This window comes from Penicillium longicatenatum (assembly GCF_028827895.1).
Source record: "Penicillium longicatenatum strain IBT 33135 chromosome Unknown contig_2_segment0_segment0, whole genome shotgun sequence".
Taxonomy (NCBI): Eukaryota; Fungi; Ascomycota; class Eurotiomycetes; order Eurotiales; family Aspergillaceae; genus Penicillium; species Penicillium longicatenatum.
This window is the reverse complement of record NW_026643120.1, coordinates 6,432,209-6,457,810: the sequence shown is the minus strand read 5'-3', so window position 1 is coordinate 6,457,810 and position 25,602 is coordinate 6,432,209. Positions and strand designations below refer to the sequence as shown.

At 49.3% G+C, this 25,602-nt stretch overlaps 11 protein-coding genes across 11 annotated transcripts; 6 read left to right on the top strand and 5 right to left on the bottom strand.

Annotated features, from left to right (window-relative positions):
* Positions 1-693: 693 nt before the first annotated feature.
* Positions 694-2,157, top strand: N7484_004930 (DUF3716 domain-containing protein; the record flags this gene model as incomplete). Its single annotated transcript, XM_057115350.1, has 1 exon — positions 694-2,157. One exon carries the CDS (start codon positions 694-696, stop codon positions 2,155-2,157), a length of 1,464 nt encoding a protein of 487 aa, XP_056975490.1.
* Positions 2,158-3,680: 1,523 nt separating this feature from the next.
* Positions 3,681-4,435, top strand: N7484_004929 (GFA family protein; the record flags this gene model as incomplete). The annotated part of the gene is made up of 4 exons (XM_057115349.1): positions 3,681-3,731; positions 3,791-3,837; positions 3,888-4,074; positions 4,127-4,435. The coding sequence occupies 4 exons, from the start codon at positions 3,681-3,683 to the stop codon at positions 4,433-4,435; spliced, it is 594 nt and encodes a 197-aa protein (XP_056975489.1).
* A 731-nt stretch (positions 4,436-5,166) lies between these two features.
* Positions 5,167-7,186, top strand: N7484_004928 (tyrosyl-DNA phosphodiesterase 1; the record flags this gene model as incomplete). Its single annotated transcript, XM_057115348.1, has 4 exons — positions 5,167-5,784; positions 5,858-5,970; positions 6,021-6,429; positions 6,476-7,186. The coding sequence occupies 4 exons, from the start codon at positions 5,167-5,169 to the stop codon at positions 7,184-7,186; spliced, it is 1,851 nt and encodes a 616-aa protein (XP_056975488.1).
* Positions 7,187-7,498: 312 nt separating this feature from the next.
* Positions 7,499-8,523, bottom strand: N7484_004927 (putative U-box domain protein; the record flags this gene model as incomplete). Its single annotated transcript, XM_057115347.1, has 3 exons — positions 7,499-7,732; positions 7,791-8,328; positions 8,441-8,523. 3 exons carry the CDS (start codon positions 8,521-8,523, stop codon positions 7,499-7,501), a joined length of 855 nt encoding a protein of 284 aa, XP_056975487.1.
* A 647-nt stretch (positions 8,524-9,170) lies between these two features.
* N7484_004926 (RpiB/LacA/LacB family sugar-phosphate isomerase) lies at positions 9,171-9,653 on the bottom strand (the record flags this gene model as incomplete). The annotated part of the gene is made up of 1 exon (XM_057115346.1): positions 9,171-9,653. One exon carries the CDS (start codon positions 9,651-9,653, stop codon positions 9,171-9,173), a length of 483 nt encoding a protein of 160 aa, XP_056975486.1.
* A 1,499-nt stretch (positions 9,654-11,152) lies between these two features.
* N7484_004925 (triose-phosphate isomerase) lies at positions 11,153-11,992 on the top strand (the record flags this gene model as incomplete). Its single annotated transcript, XM_057115345.1, has 1 exon — positions 11,153-11,992. The coding sequence occupies one exon, from the start codon at positions 11,153-11,155 to the stop codon at positions 11,990-11,992; it is 840 nt and encodes a 279-aa protein (XP_056975485.1).
* Positions 11,993-12,910: 918 nt separating this feature from the next.
* N7484_004924 (dihydroorotate dehydrogenase 2) lies at positions 12,911-14,486 on the bottom strand (the record flags this gene model as incomplete). Its single annotated transcript, XM_057115344.1, has 2 exons — positions 12,911-13,966; positions 14,031-14,486. The coding sequence occupies 2 exons, from the start codon at positions 14,484-14,486 to the stop codon at positions 12,911-12,913; spliced, it is 1,512 nt and encodes a 503-aa protein (XP_056975484.1).
* A 676-nt stretch (positions 14,487-15,162) lies between these two features.
* Positions 15,163-17,627, bottom strand: N7484_004923 (uncharacterized protein; the record flags this gene model as incomplete). Its single annotated transcript, XM_057115343.1, has 5 exons — positions 15,163-16,358; positions 16,419-17,246; positions 17,301-17,384; positions 17,443-17,529; positions 17,618-17,627. The coding sequence occupies 5 exons, from the start codon at positions 17,625-17,627 to the stop codon at positions 15,163-15,165; spliced, it is 2,205 nt and encodes a 734-aa protein (XP_056975483.1).
* A 251-nt stretch (positions 17,628-17,878) lies between these two features.
* N7484_004922 (putative chromatin remodeling complex subunit (Arp8)) lies at positions 17,879-20,217 on the bottom strand (the record flags this gene model as incomplete). Its single annotated transcript, XM_057115342.1, has 4 exons — positions 17,879-19,492; positions 19,553-19,958; positions 20,025-20,103; positions 20,178-20,217. The coding sequence occupies 4 exons, from the start codon at positions 20,215-20,217 to the stop codon at positions 17,879-17,881; spliced, it is 2,139 nt and encodes a 712-aa protein (XP_056975482.1).
* A 546-nt stretch (positions 20,218-20,763) lies between these two features.
* Positions 20,764-21,595, top strand: N7484_004921 (ADP-ribosylation factor family protein; the record flags this gene model as incomplete). The annotated part of the gene is made up of 5 exons (XM_057115341.1): positions 20,764-20,838; positions 20,927-20,965; positions 21,040-21,123; positions 21,181-21,504; positions 21,566-21,595. 5 exons carry the CDS (start codon positions 20,764-20,766, stop codon positions 21,593-21,595), a joined length of 552 nt encoding a protein of 183 aa, XP_056975481.1.
* Positions 21,596-22,132: 537 nt separating this feature from the next.
* On the top strand, positions 22,133-23,713 carry N7484_004920 (zinc-dependent alcohol dehydrogenase; the record flags this gene model as incomplete). The annotated part of the gene is made up of 8 exons (XM_057115340.1): positions 22,133-22,397; positions 22,435-22,486; positions 22,558-22,639; positions 22,718-22,739; positions 22,806-22,886; positions 22,942-23,035; positions 23,094-23,144; positions 23,203-23,713. The coding sequence occupies 8 exons, from the start codon at positions 22,133-22,135 to the stop codon at positions 23,711-23,713; spliced, it is 1,158 nt and encodes a 385-aa protein (XP_056975480.1).
* Positions 23,714-25,602: the final 1,889 nt, after the last annotated feature.

Sequence of the window (25,602 nt, the reverse complement as noted above, 5' to 3'; positions counted from 1 at the left end):
TAGTTCTTCACAAATGCCAGAAGACTCATAAAGATCGGACGTACTAAACCGATTGGGCATTCTTGTTCGTCATTATCCATTCCGAGTTGCGAACATCGCTAGGAGAGGAATGGATGCAGCTTTGACTTTATTCTACGCCAGATCTTTAGGGCGTAAGAGGCAAATAAAGTTACGATCTAAACGAACGCGGGGCCTGGAACATCATCCTCCGCAACCAATTAGAAAACTCCATTTATATACTATTTCAGATACATATAAAAAAACAAATTATTCTAGATTGCGGAAATAGCCACCCCCTTTTAACCTCAATGTGGTAATGTCTAGGATGCTCTGGCTCATCGTTGCCGCGTGGGCCCGTGAAGTAGGAAGTCACCTCATCCATCAAAACTTACTCTTTCACGCATGCTCGTCCTTTCTACTATGATAAATTGTTTTTTGAGATTGTAATTGTGCCTATTTCATTCTGATTACATATCCTTGTCGCTATTCACGTGATAGCTTCATGACAACCCGTGGACAAAGAAAGTGTACTACAAGCGGGCGTGTCGTGAAACAAACCCACAACTCCTATTTTTCTATTTAGCTAAGAGCTTGATAGGACTCTGCTGATCCTCCCGAGTCGGATTGATCAAGAAACTATCCATACAGATCCTCAAGAAACAAGTAGCGAATCCCCATTCGGACAAGCAGGAGATGGATGGTCAAATGGACGAGCAGGATGGATCCCAGTTGGACGAATTTGGTCAGAAGCCAAGCGATATTCCTGGTCTCGACACCTCTGGAAACCCCTTGCGGTCTCATTTTGAGTCCAACTACGAGAAAAATTTACTACTCGCCTTACCTATCACCAGTACACACGTCACGGACGTGGACTGGCGCGAGAATAACCGGAAGCCTATCACTGGGTCAATCGCGCGCGGAGGATCAACTCCGCGCCGGGCTGCGTTCATGCAGCAGGTTGGGATCTCTGCCCCTAATGGATACGCGTGTGACTTTTGCCGCCGTGGCTGTGGTCCTTTCGAATCCTGCAAGATTGCCATTGTCCATGGACGGCTTCTATTCAATGGAGCCTGTGCCAATTGTGCCTGGGGTGCTCAAACTCACAAGTGTTCTTTCCGTTCGGGCCTCCTTCCTCCCCATATCTTCAATGCACTCAGGGCCGTGAACCCTGGCGCTCCAGTCCTGCGACGTGGCTGTGTGGGTATGGTTAATGAGTATAGCGAGTCCAATGAGCCTTTCACACCAAATACTGCTGGCCCGACGCTTAGGGTTTCTGCCACTACACGTCGACGTGCTGAGGAGATTGAAGAGCCCAACAGGTCTCAAGAGCCTCCGTCATCTACGGCTTCTAGCCGAGCTCCCCAGCATCTGGCCACCAAGCGTCGGCGGGCCGAGGACGTTGAAGATGAGTTTGACGAGCCTGATGGCCTCTGTTCAGTCAATGTCTCTGGGCGGACGCTTAGAAGTTCGGTTAATAAGCGTCGGCGAGCCGAGGAATCTCAAAAGTCCGACGGGTTCGAGGGGTTTGACGAGTCTGAAGACTCCGACGACTCTGAATACTCCGACGACTCTGACAGGCCCTCGTCATTTTGTCGGCATGCTGAGGGGATCAAAGAAGAATCTGATGAGGATTCAGTAATTCCTGAAAATGGGGTAGAGGAGGATAACACACTGGAGGAGTATAGCTTAGAGAATGATGATGGTCTGGAGGAGGATGGTCTGGAGGAGGATGGTCTGGAGGAGGATGGTCTGGAGGAGGATGGTCTGGAGGAGGATGGTCTGGAGGAGGATGGTCTGGAGGAGGATGGCCTGGAGGAGGATGGCCTGGAGGAGGATGATGCAGCAGATGAGGTCCACGCAAGAGAGAAGGGCGGGACGGTGGGCAACGACAATACCCGGAACGCAGCCGAGAAAGCTGCTGCTAAGGACTTCAAGGTCCCTACCGGGCCCGAATATCGCAAGGAGCTATACAATACCGTGCTACGAGACCCGAACCTGCGTGATCGCCAATGGCCTGCGATCCGCTCCCTTTGCCGAGACCTCGCTCAGCTCATCGAGCGTCTGCAGTGGGAGGAGAAAGTTGTGAAAGCGGTTCTCAGAAAGAATGGGGAATTAGAAGCTGAAGAGGATGATCTCTTTGCGGGGTTGAACCTGTGATGCGCCATCTTTTCAAATCCCTGTGTCATTTATTTTCCATTTGAGATGTATTTTGAGACGACATAACCACTATTGTACCATAATTCTGTTATCGAGCAATGATAATCCCATCTCTATGCATAGCATCTCCCGGCAGCAAACATTGTATCAGTGTCCCTGTGTTGTCCTGATACCGCCTTTTTGTGCCCTAATACATGATATCTGTACCTTTCAAAATATAGCTTTTAATAACAACAGGATATCTTCGATCTTAATTGCCAATAACTCTTTGGTCACTAAGCTGTGTGTTTTCATAGGCGGTGATGGAACTAGTGACCTTCAGACGCTTTCGAATACCTAACCCCCCGGAACCTGTCAAAGTGAGGTCGTGAAGAAGCAAAGCCTGATACTTTCTGAAGTATAAATCGGGCTTAGTAATGTATTGTCAAAATAATTTATGTAAAATTTAACAGACTCGCGGACTTCGACTCTTCTTGATGGTTCAAACTAGAATTATAAGTAGACATTAACCTTAGTGTTATGCGCAGAAATGTGGACAGTATCACAAACGTGAAAGTAATGTCAGCCAATCCTGGTTCCTGCCTAAGGGACTAAATACTCACTTCACTCAGTCACCGGGCGTATTTGCGAAATCTTCTGACCCTTTTTGTTTTTGCTCTGAGTAATATGAAGAATGGCTTACGTTGCTAAACATGGAGGGTTCGTGCCCTTCGACGCGGGGTCTGGACCCTTGGAAGGCGCCATGGGCATATTGAGTTTATTTTGAGAAGGGCAATCATACGTCTGCTAAACACCTATACTGTTATTTTTTTTTTAACACTTCACAATTCAGCCTTAGAACGGATCATCAAGTAAGACTAACCAAATCAGGATTGGTGCGTCATATGATAAGGGTTTGAAAGCTTCTCTATGGACATTTGAAGCGATAGCGGCACTGTATCATCATACTAAATCAGATATAGCTAGCGTTGCGAAGGCCCCCATATATTGACTAGATCCCCTCTTTGTCTCCGGATTCCCAGTCTCCAGCCTACTAACGTCCACATTAGAAACGTGCTTATCCTATACCCGGGCCTCACCTCTCGTAGATTATTTTCTTCCTTGTTGCTCCCTGCGAAACATACATGCTTCTCTTGCTGCCCTTACCTTCTAATCTCATATGTTCCTAGATCTCATCTCAAACAAAAACATGGCAGAGGTGAACATGGCTGATAACGAGATGTCTTCGCCAAAATCTTATAGGGGAAATTGCCATTGCGGTCAAATTAGATTTGATCTGGATCTACACCAATCCTTGTGGCATGTTTTCAGCTGCCGTTGCTCGATTTGTAGCAAGAAGGGCTATCTCTGGATATTTCCCGAGAAATCTCAGTTCCGGATTACAGATGGTCAGCAAGTCATGGCTGCATATACTGCAAATGATCGCAGCGGGGAACATTATGTGAGGAAACTTCAATGACACTTAGATTGTTTATCACTGACCTTATCCCTTTGAGTTTTGCCCAGTGTGCGGTACAGGAATCATGGCGAAGAATCATATGGTACAGAAGGGAGAATCAAATATTGCTGTGAATGTGAGTGGTCCTTGTCCCAGCCTGCCACGTCTGCGATGCTGAATGTGGATTATATATAGGCAAGAGCATTGCTAGGCGTGAATCCATTTACTCTTGAAATTAAGGCGTAGGCAATTCAAGGCCTTTCACAGAAGATTTCCTTTAACATTAAAATAGCCTGGATGGCCCTTACGACAGCGCACCTGTCTCTGCTCCATTCCACGGACAATTACCGAAAGTCTCAGGCGACAATCTGAAGCTCTACACTGGAGGCTGTTGTTGTGGTGCCGTAACTCTAGCCGTGAAGCTCAAACCTATGTCAGAGGTGGAGATCAAGGAAGATAACTGCAGTATCTGCCAAAGGGTGAGCATTCATTCCCGAAAACTTCCCATGTGGCTAGGTCTGACTCGGATAGAATGCCAATATCTGCATTTACTCTCACCGAGACAGTGTCTCGATTCACGGATCTGAGAACACATCAGAATACCTCTTTCAGCGCAAGTTTAATGGCCATTGTTTCTGCCGAGTGTGTGGTGTGCAATTATACATGAAATTACACGGGCCACCCAAGGCCGTTGTGGACAATTTGCCAGCAGAAAAACAGAAAATGGTGCAAGAGATGCTTGCAATTGTACCGATCAGACTCGCCGTTCTGGATGGTGTCGAGTGGTCTGAATGCCATATCAAGAGGTCTGATGAAGGCACAGCAGGATACGCGGTCTAAAAACCGCTGTCAAATACCTTTCACTATATACATATTACAGTACTTATATCATTCAAGTCCAGATCGTTTGCCGATCTAGTTTAGAGTTCTGTGTTCCGCTCCTCTCCGGACTGCATTTGGGGGGAGTTCCAGGGTCTTAGACTCTGCGTCAAGTTTACCCATGAATCGCCAAGGCGCGATCTCCTGCGGGTAAGGAATCGGGGTTGTACCGTTCACTGCGAAATGAGTTCCCAATTTTCGCCGACCAATTGTGTAAAGACATCTGCTGGGACTTTCCTATACACAGTAGGCCTCGGGGCCTTTAGCGGTTCTTTGCCTCACGACACCGACACAGCAGAGGAAATCAAATTCGCCGCCTACGCCATTTAGGAAGTGCTCTCTAGCTAACCCTCTATCTCGGAAGACAACTCATGCCCGGATATGTATTTCTGGAATGTCGATAACACCAAGAGGATTAGCAATAGAGATATGCATTCGACCGCTGACTTCATCATGTAAATAGAATCAAGCGCATCAATCAACAGTCTTCTTGGATCAGGTGCAATGTCGTCCAAAGGCATAGGTTGTCACAGTGGTGTGAGAGAGAGCAGATCAGCTGATGTGATATTCGCTGGTCAGATAAGGTCACGTGTGCCGTCCTGGTTAGCAAAAAAACGCCAAGGAGTCGCATATACTTCCCCGTCGAACTGGTTGAAACTCCGTCTTCAACTCAAGACTTCGCAGCTTATTGAATGCTGCAATATCTCATTCCCAAATTGCACTTGCGGTATTCATTCGGGCTCCACATTTCCAAGTTTGGTATCAATCTCCGATCATTGAACCTTACTTCTTTCGCCTCATCTGATTCTCAGCTCCTTACCACCTCATATTTGATTATGACGGAGCGCCCCTCTAAGCGGGCAAGAATCTCTACGGATCCACTCAAAGATTGTGACAGTTCGGCAAGTGGCATCTCGACCCCACTTGAATCCCTGCAAAGGTCCATTTCACCGCCGACGCGGACACGCTCCGGGCAACCCTTGGAACCGATCTCAGTGTGTCCTGCGATTCCTGGTGATCAGGATGACGGACTCCCAGCAAATAAAATTTATTCTTCTCGTTTGATTTCTTCACCCTTCCAGCTCACTCATATCCAAGGCCTCCCGGACAAAGGAGGCTTCAATGAGGGCACAGTTGAACTACGCGACATTCTTGGGGACCCCATGATCAAGGAGTGCTGGCAATTTAACTACTGCTTTGATGTGGATTTTTTGATGTCCAACTTTGATCAGGATGTCAGAGGTCTCGTTCAAGTCAAAATTGTTCATGGATCCTGGGAGCGGGAATCCATGAATAAGATTCGGATAGATGTAAGTATCCTCAATGCTTTGACATGCATATCCTTATTTAATTGGAGGAGGGCTCAAAGCTTACCAAAATTAGGAAGCATGCACTCGGTATCCGAATGTCGAGGCTATTACAGCCTATATGCCTGAACGTTTCGGGACTCATCATTCTAAAATGATGATTCTTCTCCGGCATGATGATCTAGCCCAGTAAGTCGACTTTACATCCTGGTATGCGACCTCATTTTTAATAATTCCAGGGTTGTCATCCACACTGCCAACATGATCCCACAAGACTGGACGAATATGACCCAAGCGGTTTGGCAATCTCCTTTGCTGTCTCTGTTGAGCCTAGGGGCCTTATCTTCTCCCTCGGAAACTACATCTCTGGGCACCGGTACACGATTCAAAAAAGACTTGCTTACATACCTGAGAGCGTATGGCTCCAAGAAAACGGGCCCCCTAGTGCAGCAGCTAAACCAGTATGACTTTGGTGCGATACGTGCGGCTCTTATTGCAAGTGTACCTTCAAAGCAAAGTCTTATTGATCTCGATTCCGGAAATACAACATTATGGGGCTGGCCTGCGTTGAAGAATCTGATGGGCCAAGTTCCCGTGAGACAAACCAAAGAAGAAAAGGATCGCCAAGTCGGTCATATTGCGATACAGGTATGCATACCTCTTTAGAAACCAGCTCAAAGTCTAAAATTCCCAGGTCTCGTCGATAGCCTCTCTCGGCCAATCAGACAAATGGCTAAAAGAGTTTTTCAAAGCTCTTGCACCATCATCCGATCCCCCACCAAAATACTCGATTATATGGCCAACAACGGAAGAAGTTTTTCGTTCTCTGGATGGGTATGCATCTGGCGGTTCAATCCACATGAAAACTCAAAGCGCAGCTCATCAGAAACAACTACAATATTTACGCCCACATCTATGTCAATGGGCCGGTGCCTCAAAAGTCATTGACCTCTCTGAAGACAAGCCGAACCGCGAGGCTGGCCGCGGTAAAGCTGCACCGCACATCAAAACATACATTCGATTTCATGACGAGAAGATGGAAACCATTGACTGGGCCATGGTGACATCTGCCAATCTATCCACGCAGGCCTGGGGTGCAGTCCCAAACGCAAGTGGCGAAGTGAGAATATCAAGTTTTGAGATTGGCGTTGTTGTTTGGCCTGAACTATACAACGACTCTCACTCCATGGATTCTGCGCATACTACGACACCTTCGGATGTATTGATGATGCCTTGTTTCAAGCGGAACCAGCCTGATCCGGCTACCTTGGCTCCGGGTGTTGCTACTGTAGTTGGACTGCGCATGCCTTATGATCTTCCCCTTACTCCGTACCGACCTTCAGATGAACCATGGTCCGCGGCAATTCTTCAGCGCATGGCGGCAGACTGGGGTCTCGGGGTATGATCCTCTGGCTAATGATATCTCTATACCATTGATACCACTTATAGTCTGCACCTATATGAGAAATTTATCATATCTCATAGTGTTATATGACGTTCGACAACCTGGATAACAAAAATTCATTAAATGTTTTTGTATGGCAGTAAGTATGTATGGTAGTGTCTATACATCAGACAATGTCAATTCTCATAAACTAAAAGACGCCTACCAATGCAAGTCGATGCCAACGCTAGTGAACTCACTCGCTATGCACCTGAATAAACCAAAATAATATGTACAAGCCACGAGGATAAGTATGAATAGTGGAACATGTCTTCACCAGTCGACCGCCCAGCCATTCTTGGTCAAGAACTCCTCACAAGCAGCCTTGAGGGCATAGTTAGGCCGCAGATCCTGGACAGTCATTGCAACTCTAGTGACCGGATCCACACCAGCTTTTTCGACATACTTAACAATGCCAATGCGATCATAACTAATACCAGATGGGGTAATGACAGGGTCATGCATGATCTCAAATGTGATACCATCAACCAAATGGTCCGGAACAACCTATCCAGGTTAGCACAACTCAAAACAGACACAGCCAGTGGAAGGAAAAAGAACTTACCCGCTCCTGTACTTCCCCCTTCGAAGCAATCCGAAACGCCTCTCGCACATCCTGAATCATCTTGGCCGCATCCTCCCTCAACGCCTTACAATCCTCCCCAAACCCAATCTCTCCAATCTGCCCCGCCTCAAGCTGCGCCTTAGACTCAGCAATCGAGCGCTCCAAGTCCCGTTCAACAAGCTCCTCCACACCACGCAATGTCTCATTCATCTCCCGCAACCTAGCCGTCTCCTTCGCCGCCCAAATCTGCTGCTTAGCCCGCAGAACAGTCCGCGACAAGTTCTCCGTCTGCGCATTCTTCTCCGATAAACTAAGCTCGTACGCGGTCACGGCGACATCGTACGCCTCCTGGGGGCGTTGAAGACCCAGAAGCGCTTGGGCAAGGTAATAGGAGCTCTTGAGCGTCGCCGTATTTTTCAGGCCGTAGATATCGATAGCGGCACGGGCATCATGTTCGACGTCGGCCCATTTCTCAAGCTTGATCCGGGTAACGGCGCGGTTAGTAAAGAATGTCGGGTCATGCGGATCTTTGAGGATACTAAATTCCGGAACGAGTTAGTCAAGTCGTTCTAGTGCTATGCATGTTGTGCTTTTGCGCGGAGACGTGGGGTAGGTTCTTCGGGGGTCGCGGAGAGTAAGATTGTTCTTACGCTTGGGAGTAGAGTTCCTCGGCACCGACATAGTCGCCTTGCTTGAATAGCTCGTTGGCTTTAGTCTTCAGGGCTTGGGCCATGGTGGTGATGGAGTGTTTCTTATTCACAGGGTTGCCAGGTGAAAGTGAAAGTGGTTTTAAGACGACTTTTGGAGTCGCTGATCAATCAGTTCGGAACCCCCAGGTGGGGCGGTTCACCTTGTATAGAGCCCTGGAGAAGATTCAAATATTGGGTGCGGGTTTTTTTTGGAGCAGAGAATGAGAAAATATAATATAAAGAACGAAACAGAGCTCGGGTGAGACGCTTTTTCCCGGGGCCAGGATGTATGTTACTTGGAGAATCGGAGGTCACGGTTGCTCGTTATAGAAGCTTATCGATCCCCGCAGAACCTCAGATGAGTCAGCAGTTCATAGTTCACATTTACAGATATTACTCCGGAAAAGATTGCAAAAAATCAAGACTGCAGGTTTCGCATTTGTGGGAAGGGACCAGTAAATAAGTTCCTCTATCATCTAATTCTCAACCCATACAGCAAGACTCGACATTGGAATCGTGGTATCATGATGCGCTTAGTATATCGACAAAAGAAATTCGACTCAAGTTGCGCCTCGCACAACAAGATATACCGGTATATAAACCATTCCACCGGCACGAAGTTGCGACAAAGACATAGGGGCACATAGTCTCAGTACGCAAAGAAGAGAAATTCGCCCCTTGATTGGCACATTTAAGCCTGGCCGGCGAACTGGGTCTCATAGTCAGAGATAGCCTGGACCTTAGCAGCAGAGCCGCTCTTGGGATCGAAGCGGTACTGCAGCCAGTCGACGGCGAGCTTCTTGGCCAGCTCGACACCGATCACACGCTGGCCCATGCAGAGGACCTGGGCGTCGTTGCTCAGGATGGAGCGCTCGACGGAGAAGGGGTCGTGGGCAGTGACGGCGCGGATACCAGGCACCTTGTTGGCAGCGATTGCGACACCGAGACCGGTACCGCAGATGAAGAGGCCGCGGTCAGCCTTGCCCTCCTTGATGAGCTTGGCGCCCTCGACGGCGGGGTGGGGGTAGGCAGTCTTGTCATCGGAGGTGTTGACGCCGACGTCGGTGATGGAGGCAACACCGTCGTGCTTCTCCAGGACGGCCTTGATGGCGTCCTTGTAAGGAACACCGGCCTCGTCACAGGCCATAACAATGCGGAGGGGCTGAGCAGACATGATGGATTTAGATCGAGAAGAGGCTTTTAAGTGGAAAGAGGGAGCTTTGGTGTAGGATTGAAATAGGTCTGAGAGGGAATCGAAATCCATTTGACATTCATTCAGGCCCTCTTTATACCTTGGTGCAGGTCCATCCGTGCAACCCAATACCCCAGGGTGGAGCACGGGCTGATGGAACCAATCCTCTCTGCATCGGGACGAGGAACAAAGGCTCCACTCTGCAAATGAAGTCAGAGTGCAGCTAACCTGTTGATATGTTACTGTGTCGGGGGGAAATGGGGCGCCATAGCGTCATGGAAACGGTTATCAGGGACTGTGACTGGTCCGACGCGGGTAGGACTTTCTGGCCGGAACCAGATTTCAACCGGTACAGTTTCCGTACACTCACCTTACCCCGTATTTACAAAGATATACCCGCAAACGGTCTCATAATTAGAAGCTATTTACCTTCATCTTGAGCATCTAGATCTTGGGCTTTTGAATAAGCCATCGATGTCACTGGGCGGGATGTGGCTTGTGCACATGTCAATTGCTGGGGTCAATGGGCTGATCCCGGTGCCGCATTGGAACGCCCGTGCGAGGCTTTGCAGATGGAGTGATGAGAGGGGTAAGGAACGGGTTAGACTCAATATCCCGTGTGAGTGTTTTCCCCTGAGGCCGAAAAGCAAGAAAAGATGACTGAAAAACCTGGCATTTACATCATTGCGGGAGCCGCAACGCTAGAAATAGATCTATACGTATATCACGATGGACTCAAATTCGAGATCCATTACCATGCGTAATCCACGGACTACTTCTCTGGAATGCAGCCTATTCGCAATGCACGTTACAGTATGAGCAGGATGCCAGTGGGCCATAGAATGCCCTCCGATACGCATAGACCTGTTGGCTTAGACCAGTAATCGTCCCCACTTCCCCGCTGGTTACCGGTCCAGAGCTACTTCGACTTCTACTCCGGATTTGCGCGATCGGTCGTGTGTACTCCGGGGTACTGCGCAAAGATACCATTCAGATGAAACGTGCAGTTCAGTCATAAACGGAAAGAGCCAGTTGATAAAACGAGAAGTACAATTGCGACACGAGAATTGTTGAAAGCTTTGCTGCTTTAGTGTTTATCTCATGCCGCTTTTCGACGTTAAAGCGGCCGTACCCCACGTCTGTATAGATGGAGTGGGGAATCCTCCAACAGGTTTTGTTCTCAATCCTCCCCTTGCTAGGTACCTGAACTTGTCGACCTAGTTTTACCTTATAGCATCTAGACCTGTTCCTCGGCCTAGTTCCCTCATCCAAACCGTGACATCATCCAGCTCAGTCCGTGCTTCCCGAGTAAGTAGGAACATCCCTGAATTTAGTGCAGCCACGTCGGCCACTAACGCATGGGTGGGATTGGGCTGACGCCTCCAGACACCAAGAAATAGGAAAATAATCTCTCAACTTTCCTCCTAACCGTATACCCTCATACGAGACTTCCAGCCAAGACGACTAATTGCATTATCACCATGGCCCAAGCCTACCCCATTCTCCCGGAGAAGCTTCTCCTCATCTCCCTAAAGATGTACTTCACCCCAGCCCGCACCCTCGAATACATGCGCGGCCTCCTAGACCCAGCAAACGAAATTGTCAACCCCGCCAACAGCTCCAAGCTCCTCCTGGCCCTAATCCCAGACTTCCTCACCATCTGGCCCTGCGCCGAGATCCTAAAAGAATATGAAACCCAGCTTTCAGCATCCGGAAAGCTCACCTCCGGCCCTCCTCCATTCTTCCTCGGTGCTCAGGATTGCATGTGGGAGCAAAGCGGCGCATACACAGGCGAGGTTTCACCTGCCTCCATCCGTGCTCTGGGCTGCTCAATCGTCGAACTAGGCCACGCAGAGCGTCGCGCTATCTTCGGTGAGACAGATGAGCAGACTGCGCGGAAGGCTGCGGCTACCTGTGCGCAGGGAATGGTCCCGCTCGTCTGTGTTGGCGAGATTACTGCGCCCGGTGCTGTCGCGTCTGAGGCGGTCGGTCAAGCTGTTTCCGAGTGCGCTGTGCTTATTCGCGCCGTACTTGATGCTATCCCTGCCGAGGCACCGGTCATCTTTGCCTATGAGCCTGTGTGGGCGATTGGGAAGCCGAAGCCGGCTGGTGTGGATCATGTAGCTGCAGTCGTGGAGGGAATACGTGGTGTCATCGGGTCGCGGCCTGCACGTGTGCTTTACGGTGGTAGTGCCGGTCCAGGACTTTGGGGTGAGGGTGGACTTGGTAAGGCCGTTGATGGGATGTTTCTTGGACGATTTGCGCACGAAATCGAGGGCGTGCGGAAGGTTGTTCGGGAAGTTGAGGAGAGTCTCGCTTGATTTGGACGATCCGGTCTACGATTACGATTACGATATACGAATATCTGAGGATTATAATGGTCTGGTGTTTCCATCTTCAACATTGCACTTGGATTCAGTGTCGGAGTGGTATTGTCGTTTCGCGTCTTACATCATACCGTCATTGTTATACAGACAAATACCAGGTGGAAATTGCATCAAAACAAAAGCAAGAAAACAAAAACGGTCTAGACAGCTTGCATTTCATCCAATCTTCTTGCGAACCAGAGGCAAACCGCACCGCTGTCCACTTTTAGTGGGTCGTGACGAGTAGGAGATTCCCCGACTTTCTCGGGAAAGCCTATCTTGGGGATCCCGAGATGGAGAACCCTCTGCTCCACAGCTTGTATGGGGCTCGTGGAGCTCCACGTCTGAGAAACTGGGGCTTATTCACCTGTCACGAGGATGATCAGAAATTTGTACCTGGCTTTACACCCATAAAGGCTTTTTTGAGATCTGCGTGGGTTTTCGGTGAACCCCAATTAGCCGGTACCTCGCCACTTGGTTGTTTTGGTGTATGTGGTTTTCTTTTTGGTTCGTGGCTGCGGAACTGGAACGTGGGGTCCAGCTGTCTTTAGTCCACTTTATAGTGGATTTTAGAACTGATGCAGTAATCCGAGCTTTGCCCCTCTTTCCCATAGAATTATGGACTTGTGGATTGTGGCATTATACCCATATTTTATTCTGACGGCATTGCCTAAGTAGGCAGGATGTATATGCCCTCTATTAGCCACGCACACAGATAAAATGACTCGAGACGAAGCATCCGACTAGAAAACACCCACAAAGGCGAACCTATTCGCACGCTATAGAAGCAGAAATGAAATGAAATGAAATGAAGATGCAATTCCCTGTCCTATGCTATGTACAAAATGCAATCACCTGGCTTTTCTATACCGCTTATTTCTTCAGCAGCTCCCGCATCTCTTGCTTAACGCGGGTCACCGTACCAATACCGCCATATGTGATACCGGTGTACATCATTGCAACAGAGGCACCGGCATCAAGTGCCGCACGTGCCTGCTGCCCATTGGTGATACCACCTGAAGCAAAGATCACCTTGCGTGGCTGCTCAGCAGCATCCTGCGCAGACTCGGACGGGGGACCCTGGTCCAGCAAGGCGCGGTAACGAGCGACCAAAGGAACGGAGCGATCAAAGAGCTGCGGGCCAGAGTAACCACCCGTCTCCTTAAGGGTCTGCTGCTCCTTCTCGGGGAGGGCGAAACCCTTGGGAATAGCATCGGGTCGGCGGTTGGTAGTGTTTCCGACGATCACGCCATCGACACCGGAGTTCCAGACTGCCTCACAGATACCGGAGATCTGCTCGTCCGAGTCCTCATCTGGGCTGACCTTGACCATGACGAAGGGCTTGGTCTTGCGGTCGATGCTCTTAGCAGAGCCGACGACGGCTGTCAGGATAGCTGTGAGGGGTGCAGCGGCTTGCAGATCACGGAGACCGGGTGTATTAGGGCTGGAGACGTTCACGACAAGGATGTCGGCATAGGGAGCCACGCGGTCTACGCAGTAAGTGTAGTCGCGTGCGATAGCCTCGATGTCACCGTCCGGTGTGAGCTTGTTCTTAGCTACCTGCACAGCGAGAAGCTTGCCCGGGACCAAACTGCCAGGAGGAACGTTGGCTTCTCCGTTCAGGACGCGCTGCTCAGATCCGTCGTAGTCACCGAAGCCAGCGGCGTAAGCGAAGTCGCGAACACGCTGCTTCAGGACGGCGGCCATGTGGTCTGCACCCTTGGAGTTGAGGCCGTATCGATTGATCATTCCGTGTTGCGAGGGCAGGCGGAAGACTCGTGGCTTAGGGTTTCCGTCTTGAGGGAGCGGGGTGGTACCGCCAACCTCGACGATGGCGGGACCAAGGTCGAGCAGGGCATCGGGGATATCGGCGTGCTTGTCCAGACCGGCGGAGATACCGATTGGGTTCGAGAGGGTGTAGCCGAAGACCTGAACGTAATCCCGATTAGTTGCTGCAGTAGCATCAACCGCTGTGAGAGAGCCAAGCACTAACCTCAGTAGCCAGGGCACCGTCGCTATCGGGGTTACCACGTTCCCGGGGGTGCATGCCGTATTCGTAGAGCGATTTCAAAATCTCCACGCCGAAGTGATGCGCCTCCTCCGCATCGGGGTACAGCATGCGAATCAAAGGCACCATAGCATAACGGTGAATGCTAGCCCGAGTATCAGTTCCATAGATATAGCCCACCAAGAGCGCCAGGGCGAACGATGTGCCATAAAGGCCCCTCCGGGATCCACGAGCTGCGCGCTTAGGCACTTCTTTAGCAGCCTCCTTCACGGGCTCGGCAGCTGTAGCAGGAGCCGAGTCCGAAGCATATCGCACAGCACTAGGCAAGCGCTCGGCCCGCCTCGGTAGCAAAGCGGACGGGCGTTGCGACCATCGGGCGGCGGGGAGCGAACGAGCTCGGAGACCGGCCCTCCAAGCCATTGTGGCAGATGCAGAGGTCATTTGGATGTACGATTAGAGGGGTATGCTTAATTGGCCTGCCTCGGCGTAAGAGCGCCGAATTGGACCTATGTAATTGGTGAGCTTGGGTTCCTTGATCCGGCGAGTTGGATGCGTGTGGCTGAATATGGGACAATTGGCTCGGCCTGGAGTTTAGGCCATGGGACGAATTCTTTCGAGGCCGCAAATACGATAATGAGGAGCTTGACAGCGTTGAAGGGAATTACTTACTGCAATTGCTTGATCCGAGGTTCTGCAACGCCCTTGCAGATCAAGTTATCATAGGGCGAAATCGGGTTCTCGGCGGGCGGTGAATATGGGAAGGCGGTGAATAGTCAACAGTCCAAGCCCTACCTTCCTTTTTGGGGAGGATTTGAACTAGATTCAAAGTCCACGGGTATTATACACCAACACAGTGGAGTTGTCACTTGTTTCGTTACTTTGGATCAAAGGAATTCGCTGGAAGCTTTCAGTTCTAGGGGTCAAACGGATTCATTCTTAAAGATAAGTCATACGTGGATGAGTCTAATCCGCCCTCGCAAAATCACCATACGATAACGCCTTTTCGACTGCCCACGTGCGCCAGGCTCCATAACTCGGAATCCACAATAATCAAACACTGTTCAAACACAAGGTGATCAAAGAGATTTGATCGTCCTCCCACACAACTGCGACCGACTTACTCTTCGCTCATCCGCGTGTCCTCGTCATCCCCAGCCACCTCATCGCCCAGGGCATCTGGGGAGCCCTGTTCAGCCACGGGTGGCTCCGGGGGAGGACCGAGAGTCTTGGCGAACTCCGGGTCGATATTGGCTCGGTGCAGAGCCCTCTTGTAGACCTCGGCCTCATCGGGGTCGCGGACAGCGACCTGCATCTGGTCGATTTGATCTTCCTTGACCAAGGATGCGGTTGGTGCCAACCCAGCCTGGGCGATTGTACGGGCACGCTCAGGCTTTAGGCGCGTCTTGCCGAGGATCGGGTAGTAGTAAGCAGCTTGCTGCTTAGTTTCGCCTTCATTTGGCTGGAACAGAGTCAGAGCAATATCTCTCTGTTTCTGGTCGGTATTGAGAGTTTGAGCACTCGTAGCGTAGGTGCGAACACGGTCGTATCGGTGGAACTTGTGGCCCTCAGTTCCTTCGTGAGCATAAAGATCTTCGTTGTCACGATTCGGGTTCTTCGGGTCCATGCTGATACCAATCTTCTTCACTGACTCTGATTTCTCCGACAAGAAGAGGTCATAATCCCAAGGGATGGGACCGGGGTCAGGGTAGACCTCCGGGTTGGCTTTGTGCAAGGCCACCTTCTGCGCATGCTCCTCACAGATTCGATCTTCGGGGGCGGATGGGTGCAACAGAGCCACATCCATGCGCTTGTCCCGCTTTCCACCAACAGCCGAAACAGGTGCTTTGTCGAATTTGAATTGGACCAAACCTCCAGGATCTGTGAAGCCCTCTAGGTCGGGCAGGACAGCGAAGAAGCCAACGGCCTTGAGCTTCGGGTTATCAGGGTGGACCGGGTTAGCCCAGGCATCAATCTCGGCCTTTGTGGCGGGAAGGCCTCGAATATGACTCTCTGTGTCCTCGCCGGTGTACTTGCTCTCGGGATAGGCGACATCGAAGCCCTTCTGGACCAACTTCTTGACGTGCTTGGGGTCATCAACTGAAACCTTTGTTTTCTTGAGAGGCCGGCTTTGGGCATTGATAGTAGTAGAACCTGATCCCGAAGGAGCACTGCGCTCGACAGAGATATGTTGCGTGCGACGGAGGAAGCTGACATTCGTGTTCTTGGGGGCGGGATTGCGCAACTGATCCAGGGCCATCAGGAGTGGGAGATCAGCGGGGTCAATCGGCTGCGGGTTCTCGGGTGCCATAATCGCTTAATAAAGTGTCAGTCATATACGTTTTTAAACAAATAAAAGGAAAAGTTTTCGCTTACCACTCTCATCTCCGAGGTGTAGACCCGGAATACCGACCATGTCAATAGGCATACCACCCTCGGCATCAACGTCGATATTTGGTTCCTCGCGACGCGCAAGGTTGGAAGCAAACCCAGGGGTAAGGAAGCGGCTTAGACCTTCATGTGGAATATCTAGGAACTTCGGGGGCATGTCCGGAGGAGGGAGATCATTGCGATAACGCAAGGATGCGATGTAGTCCTGGTGGAAGCTCCCAGAGGGCTGTTCCTCCTTCAGCTTGGAAGACATCTTGTGGTGGTCAGGGCTGTCCCTGCGGCGTCTTTTACCAAGTATCTGCGGAGGTCTGTACGAATTACCGGGATTGGAGGGGCCACGGTTCGGAGCAGAAGAGCTTGGTTCTTGAGCTCCGTATCCGTTGTCAGGAGTTCCGGTGGGATTTCCGGTACTTTCGTCGTCAGAGCCAGAGTCAGACTTGCTGTCCTCCGAATTATCTGAAGCAGAGGTTTCTTCTTCCTCGCCTTCGGATTCTGTGCTCCCGTTCTGGTAACCGTTCTGGTAGGGTAAGAGGATACCACAGAAATTTATGAGAGAGAGAAGCTCTGCTGCTTCGACTTGGTTTCTGCTGGAAATAGGGTCGTAAAGATCCCACAAATCGCCAACGAATTCGGCAAGATTACCAGTTCGATACTCAACCTCGAACTTGCTCCACAAATGTTCAAGATCGTCGGTCTGCGTGTGAACTGAGTCACCTTCAAAAGAAGTCTCTCTTTCTTCGCTGAGGGATTCTTGCTCGCCGGGGGGTTCGGCGCTCTCTTCCTCTGTGACTGGAAGGGCTAGGGCGGGGGGATCTATGCAGGTCAATAAACACTGGATCGGAGCGGAGTTCAATGTTGGAAGCTTACTGTTGAAGAGGGTATCAAATCGGGTGGTGGGGTCAAAGCCGTTCACCTCGTCAGGGGCTATGAGATTGTTCCACTGATCGTAGCCTGGAACTCAATTAGTATCAATTGCCGGCTTTCTCCAATTTACAGGATAGAAACGTACCGTTGTTGAACGCGATGAAAGCTGGGGAATCGGGTGGGGAGTGTGGCAGCAGGCTCGGGCTGGGCGGAGGTGAAGTGGGCGAGAACCCTGTTTTGGTTGTCTTTTAGCCCCAAACCTCACGGACTCGGTTCTCCTGGATATTGGGATCAAAAGAAGCGTGACATCTTCAACTTACCATCTGCCATAATGCCATTGACGACCGCCTGCTTGGGTGGGTGGGAAGTTAGGGTGGGCGGATATTTGTTAATCCGAGGTTGGTGGATGTGGAAGGTTTCTCCGAGAGTGGGGCAACGAAGATAACAAAAACCCGTCAGTTGGTGAATTACCATTGTTTTGGAAAACTTGCTGTGAAAATAGTTCTCAAGTTGAAGAAAGAAATTATACCCATTGTTTCATAGCTCCTACCGCATAACTCTTCAATATAGACCATATCAACCTAATATGCCCACATGCACTTGTAGGCCATCAGCCTGTGACCAAGCCGGTCATACTCTAACTGCCCAATCCAACTATCATTCGTTCCGCTCAGCTTTCCAAAGATACTTGCACCCTTCCACACAACAACCTGTGGATCTAAATCTCTGGGCGGGACTCCAATCATGATCTCCTTAGCAAATCCTGGGCGCAGGCTTTGGAGACGCTCTTCAAGGAATAGGTGGAATCCGCTGGTCAAGGTACCTCCACCAACAACCATGATACCTCCAATGAAGTCCCGCATCTTCTTCTCATCCGAGCGAGCAGCATGCGCAATAGATGTCAAGATTGCATTATCCAAAGGATACACAGGCAAAACATCATCGTGGTATTCAACTGTCGGACGAGATGCCTGGGCGGTCGATGTTGTGGCAACAGCACTAGAATTAGCCTGCGGAGTGCCGGCCACCTCTGGTGCAGGTGAACCCGGAGCGGAGGAGTGGGGAGTAGCCTCTTGATCCTGGACGCGACCCAATGCACTGGGATGCTGAGGCTTGCTTGGGGTTGCTTGTACATCGGCCGGGGTCGAATGTGATTCCCCATTGGCTTTGGGACGCTGTGGAGCGAGGGCAGTCAGAATTTCAGATTGGGCAGCAGAGACAGGGTCATTGGATTGCCCGTCATAGATGTCAACAGAACGATCAATTAACTTGCGCCGGCAAGCAAGTTTCTGTGAATTGTCGAAGATGTTTGGCTCAAAAAAGCCCATTGGTGCCAGGTGCACTTCGTCAAAGGCTTTGAAGGTGTGCTTCTGTGTATCTTGCCCAGCGACACGGAGGTGGAAGTCAAAGACCTGGGGAGAAACACTGGCTTCATTCATTGTGCAAATGTTCCTTTTCAGCTCCTCTGCTAGCAGGAAGTCATATCTCCGCCATAGGTCAATATCTGCATAGGGGAAATGGTCATGAAGCATCATTCTGATGAAGGTTTCAGTGACATCACGACCACCCATCTTTAAATTAACTCGAGAGTTTTCCACACACATTCCTTCTTCCACACAGCAGATGGATGTTTTCTGTGCTCCAATATCGACCACGCAGGCTGAGGTAAAACCGGCGCCAAAAGTTGCAGCGAGACTCTCCTGGATGAAACACACTCGGGCAAACGCGAACTCCCGCATCAACATATCTAGTACCTGGGTGACGTAGGACTTTTCATAGAGATCAGGAATGACAAAGACGCAGGAATACTGGGGCCAGTCCTTCTTGCTAGTGAGGCCAAGTTGGGTCTTGATAGCATCTTCGAGAATCAAAGAAATATCCAAGAACAACATCCGCTTGCTCGCATAGTCTTTTTCATTGCAGCATCCATTCTGGAATGGCCAGTAGAGTTTGTAGCGGGGGTTTGATGAGTCTGGGACCCTCAATGCGGGCTGTCCGACAATGTACTCCGGTGGTGGATTCGATAGTTCGGTCCATTCAATGCGCATTGGATCATTGTGTTCAGAAATTGTCTCTGGAACAGTCCTTCGATTGAAATTAACCACCATTTCCTTCGAGTTGGGCAACATTCTTCGCTTGTTCTGGCGCATATGCACTTTCAGTTCGGCCGACATCTTGTTAAAGTGGGCAGACCACTATTCGGTTGTTAGCAATTAGTCTCGATATCCATCACGAAGTACATGTGGCAAGCTCACATCTGGTCCAAACAAAAGCTCTGGTTCTTCAAATGTGCCATCTTCTCGCTTCTGTCGTTTCGGATTGGGTTCCTCCTGATCTTCGCTCTCGCTCGTTTTCGCCTTCCTCGCGATCACCATTGGTACTGTCTTCGGCAAAGCATCGCTCGACAATCCAATTCGCAGATTTTGGCTACCGATATGAATGACAATCACTTTCGACCCCACTGTCTCGGCGGGTGTCTCTTCCTCCGCATCTTCCATGTTGGCATCGCCGTCTGCTTCTGCCTCCGCCTCCGCCGTGTCATTGGTCTTTGCCATTGCAAGGGCGCGATCCCGATCCTTCGCGGACTTTGTCATTTTCGTTCTCGCTTCTTCGTTTTGCAATCTAAATGCCAAGTACTGATCGTCACGCTTGAGGTAATCGCTGGGCAGAAGTAATCAGCATTTAAAATCATCAGGCATAAAACAAATCAGACAAACGCGGACATACGTGTAGTAGTTTTTCTGGTTGATAGCTGGGACTTGCGGCCAGCTGGAAAGATCCATATTGTTGTCCGTCCGCTCCAGGCCTGGTAGTTCATGGTAAGTCCCTCTAGTCTCTGCCAATTTGGCTGGTCTACATCATATATCCATGACCACTCACCTTCATCCCGAAGAGCCTTGCCCGATTTTTTTCCCACCATGATAGGCGCTTTGTGCGACAGTCTCGTTCGTTGAATCGGGGGTTTGGTTGAATCTAGGGAGCGCGCAAACCGGTGGGCTCGCTATCTCCGAGATGTGGGCACTCAGTAGCGAGCTGCTCGCTAGAACCGGTCGCCTAATTGGGAGTTCTTCCAAGGGATGTATTGGGATAAAAAGAGGGAGATAGCGGTTTGGAAGATAATGGAGGAGTTCAACACGGAATCCCGGGAAGTGGGAAGCTTATTCGGGACAGTCTAGAGCGCCATTCAGCTTGACGATTGACCGCCCACACGCACAGGCCGATTGCTCAAAGTCCGATGCAGTTGCCACCACCACTCCCCTTTCCACTTCACCAAACACTTCTTTGTCTCTGATTGACTTCATTTGAATTGAGTAATCAAAGCTCATTCACTGCTGTTGCACACTCGAGCCCTCCTTTCCTCCATCAGCCCGCGCCCGCGCCAAAACCTTAAACCTCCGACTCCGCCCTCGTTGGAATCGCGATCAAAGACACCAAGCCAACCTATTCGTATCTACTACACATCACCATGGGAGGCACATTATCTCGTCTAGCTTCTCTTATCTGGGCCAAAAAGGAGATCCGAATCCTCATCCTCGGTCTCGTATGTGCATTTCGTCTGTCGCGGGGAAGGGCGCACCTATAGCGCCCAACGATCGAACCTCATGACTGATTCACTTCTTTCTATTCAGGACAATGCCGGAAAGACCACTCTTCTCTACAGGCTTAAGGTATGCATATGCGATCTAAATCAAGCCTCGCGCACTGTATTAGACGCGTTAGTGCTAATAAATCGCGTATCTAGATCGGTGAAGTCGTCACCACCATTCCTACCATCGGCTTTAACGTCGAGTCCGTGACATATAAAAATCTCAACTTCAATGTCTGGGTATGTGCTCTAGAATTACCACCATGACTTTGAATTTCACTGACCGTCACGGACTAGGATCTCGGTGGCCAAACATCCATTCGTCCATACTGGCGGTGTTACTACGCCAACACAGCAGCTGTCATTTTCGTCATCGACTCCACAGATATTGAGCGCCTGGGAACTGCAGCTGACGAGCTAGCGGCCATGTTGAACGAAGAAGAACTTCGTGACGCTTCTCTGCTAGTGTTTGCCAATAAGCAGGACCAACCCGGTGCTAAGGGTGCGGGTGAGATCTCGGAGGCCTTGAAATTGGGAGAGCTACGTGATCGGAACTGGAGCATTGTCGCCTGCTCTGCCATTGATGGCAAGGGTATTGATGAGGGCATGGACTGGCTGGTGGTTCGTATTTCTGATTAGTCTTGGGTTCTCAACGTTTACTAATGATTTATCTTCTTTGCAGCAAACAATCCAAGCTGAACAACAGGCATGAAAACTTATTTGATGTCGGGAGATAGATTTTGATCTGTGATATACCTTAGACCTCGGCTTGCTCGCGCGACTTGCCGGCCGTTCTGCTGCATTCGGGGGTTGTGATGTTTCTTTTTTCTTCGGCTCTGCTCAGACCGGCAGAGTCCTTGTCTTATATTGCTACATGATTTGGGGTATGAGCGTCTTACGGTTTTTAAAGATAATAGTTTTAATGAAACTGCCGTGGGGTCGGTTCTGAACATAATCATTGTTGAATAAACTCGTATAAACAGGCTCGAGCATGCCCAGGTGATAATCGAGATTATGAATAAGATTAGCACATCGGCTAAAGCATCAAAACGGGATATCAGTTCCTATCTTCCGAGATAAGGCATGCACTCCCCCGCATTTGAGATACGACCCCAATTAAACCCATGCGACAGGCACAATGCATGGAAATCTCTACTTGTCATTAATCTTGTAACTACCCCTGCATCCAAGCCCATTACAGTGCATACGCCTCGGTTATCAACTTGCATTACCAGAACTAAGGATTGACATGTCTGTCCCAGCTACCCAGATCGCAGCTGTGATCCCCGCATCTGGGGGAAAAGCTGTTTCGGATGTGCAAATCAGCAACACGCATTCAGTTCCAACCCCGGGAGCTGGAGAAGTCCTGATAAAATTGGACTTCTCGGGGGTTTGCCATTCCGATGTCCACAGCATTCGAGGCGACACACCTATGAAGACCGATGTGGCAGGTCATGAAGGAGTGGGAAGGGTGGTAGCAGGTGAGAACTCGCATTGCATTGCCCTGTTTGACTGTAATCCAGAAGCTAGATCCTGATTCCTTTTTCTTAGTTGGGGGTGGCCTCGATGAGACTCAATGGATGGGTCAAGTAGTGGGGGTAAGGTATGTCTAAAACAATACGATGCTCATCCAAACCTCTACAACTTAGTGGGAGGGTTAACAAGATTCTCTAGATGGTTGTACAGCTCTTGTTTGCAGTGCGAAGTCTGCGAGGTCAACCATACGGCATGCCCTAAGCAAAGGAACGCCGGCGCGGTACGTTACAGTAATTCATTGCAATAGCATATCACCAGGTGCATGCCAAGGTCTAACGCCAACTTTAACTATTCACAGAATGTTCCGGGCACTTTTCAACGTGAGTATATCCGTTTCGTGGCTTGAAGTATTGGAAATGAACCCGAATGCTGAATTGTTTATGAAGAATACATTGTTAGTCCCGCGATCCATGCCACGAAGATTCCACCTGGACTTTCTCCTGATTTAGCGGCACCTCTTCTCTGTGGTATGAGTGTGGAAACCATGCAATCTTTTATCTAGTCTCCATTGACACACTCTAGCTGGCATCGCTATGTACTCTTCGATCAAGAAAGCCAAGGCCCGGCAGGGTAACTGGCTTGCTATAATTGGTGCCGGTGGAGGCTTGGGACATATGTATGCCGCGCCGACACTCTTTTATCCACGTTTACTTCATATTAACACGCTTTGGTAGGGGTATTCAAATTGCAGCCAAACAAGGACTAAAAGTCCTTGCAATCGATACGTGAGCGCCTATAAATGTCATTCTCGCAAGTACGAGTGCATACACTGACCTACCAAAGGGGTGACAAAAAGAAAGAACTGTGTTTTTCACTCGGGGCCACCGAATTTCTAGACTTCCGCAAAGTGGATATAGTCGAAGGCGCCAAATCAATCACATCAGGCCTGGGTGTCCATGCTGTGATTTGTACCGCCAATGGGGAGGCAGCTTACCAACAAAGCATGCAAATGCTTCGGCCACTGGGTACTCTGGTCTGCGTTGGGATTCCGCATGTTTCATTCCGGCTCCCAGCTACTCCTTTTGAAATGATAGTCAAAGGCGAGTCATGGAAAATGCATGATTTGTACTTTATAAACAGGTTCACTAACGAGCTCTTGCTGAATACTACAGGCCTCACGATTGTCGGCAACTCCGCGGGGACATCTGAGGAAATGAATGAACTTTTGGCTATGGCGGTCAAAGGTGATGTGCAGGCGCATATTGAATTGTTCGAGCTACAGGAGATTGTCGATGTTTTGCAGCGACTTGAACGGTCTGAGATTGAGGGGAGAGCCGTCTTGAGAATTCCTTGATAAAGTCGCTATGGGTTGCAAAGGCCAAGTTGAATTATGTTGTTGCCATTGTTTTTAATTGGAATCTATGCAAATTTCTGCGCAGTAGTGGAGAAGAGAAGTCGATCGGTGTGTGGTGTCGAAGGACAACAACAGGGAGAGAAATACAAAAACCCCAACACTAGCGCTGTTGTTTCGAAAACGGGGGAGTTCAGTCCCAATATAGTAGGTAGTAATATAGTAAAAAAAAAAAAGTACTTCCTACGGATTTGAAGGATTTGGTAGCAAAAGAAGAGGTGAAATGGATAAAAAGAAAGGTAAGAAAAAGAAAGGTAAGAAAAAGAAAGGTAAGAAAAAGAAATGGTTCCAGAGGGGGTCGAACCCTCGACTTTGGCGTTATTAGCACCACACTCTAACCAACTGAGTTATGGAACCGACTTGTTGAAAACAGGCCATTGCTTTGACATTATAGCCTAAAACACCATACCACTATATCTCAGGAAAATATACCGTCACCTAACTCGACAGGGAGGACGTTTCATTCGCGAAAAGCGACCCTCTGGTATTACTGCAGGTCCCAAAATATGAGAATCATGAGTCAACTCGTTATCATTGCTTTCATTCAGGTGATTCATGAGGTTTAAGGTCCCTGGCCTCTTTTTTCTCGATGTTCAAGTGTAGGATAATAGGAATATATCAACTAGTCAAAAGTATTTCCCCGACCCGATTCTGGTCCCCACACCAACAAATATATATCCATGACTTATTATACCAGACCACCATAATTTCTTCAAATTATATATAATTTAACACCTGCATGTTGATAAAAAAACATACCACTCTCAAAAACACGCTGAATATTTTGCATAATATTCATGTGCGTCCGCACCGCTCTAGGGCTTCTCCCCATGCTTAGGATCACACTGTCAACTATGCTCTGATTTAGAACCCACCGTATATTTCCCAAAGGAGATCATTAGTTCGACACCATGGCCACATATTTAACACCCAGACTCCCCTAGATATGGACTAGCATGTAACTGTAGATTCTGGGCGGGCACACTCACGGGTCATAAATAAAGTCCTATCGGCCTGTAGCCAGAGGTCTATTGAAGCGTTATATTGTATTTTTGGCTTGACACAAGCACGGGTACATAGTATATTCTTTTGTACGTTCTTGAACACATACCCGAGCAACTAGGCCGCATTTTATTCAAATTACAAATCATACAGTACACTAGATGCGGCTAAGTATGGTGTCGAACCAATGATCTCCTTCTCAAAACAACCTGAGGCGCTGGGCTTAATTGCCAGCCTTGGAATCCCACTTATAGAATCCAACAACCTTAGAAACATAATACATCGATACGGAAGATGCTCTTGGTTCAATGAATACTTCATTCTTCATGTAATGTTATTATGGGTTGTCTCCCTCGAATATTTACAATGTCCATTTTTCAGGGATTCAGAGCCAGCACAATCGTTGAATCAACAAGTATACCTATACCTAGGCACATAGAAAGCGCTGACAACGTGCAGGGTCTGCCAGCATTCTCATACGGCATTAGGGTGGAAGCTCTATAAATCAAACTTCTGTTAGCCAAAGTAAGAGCCCTAGAGCGTAGATATATGACCTCAGAACTCCAGAACCCGTCAAGGTTGAGACGAATTCCATAACTTGCAGTCTACATGATGTTAGATCCAGCTTTTTGCACAATATAGTGGGTGGCCATGAGTAGAGAAATCCTCCTATTTGAGTCTCAAAATTTTCTAAAAGATACATTGAATGATTATGTGAATGAGATGGCGGTAAAAAAAAAAGTGCCAAAAAGCAAAAAAGTGGTTCCAGAGGGGGTCGAACCCTCGACTTTGGCGTTATTAGCACCACACTCTAACCAACTGAGTTATGG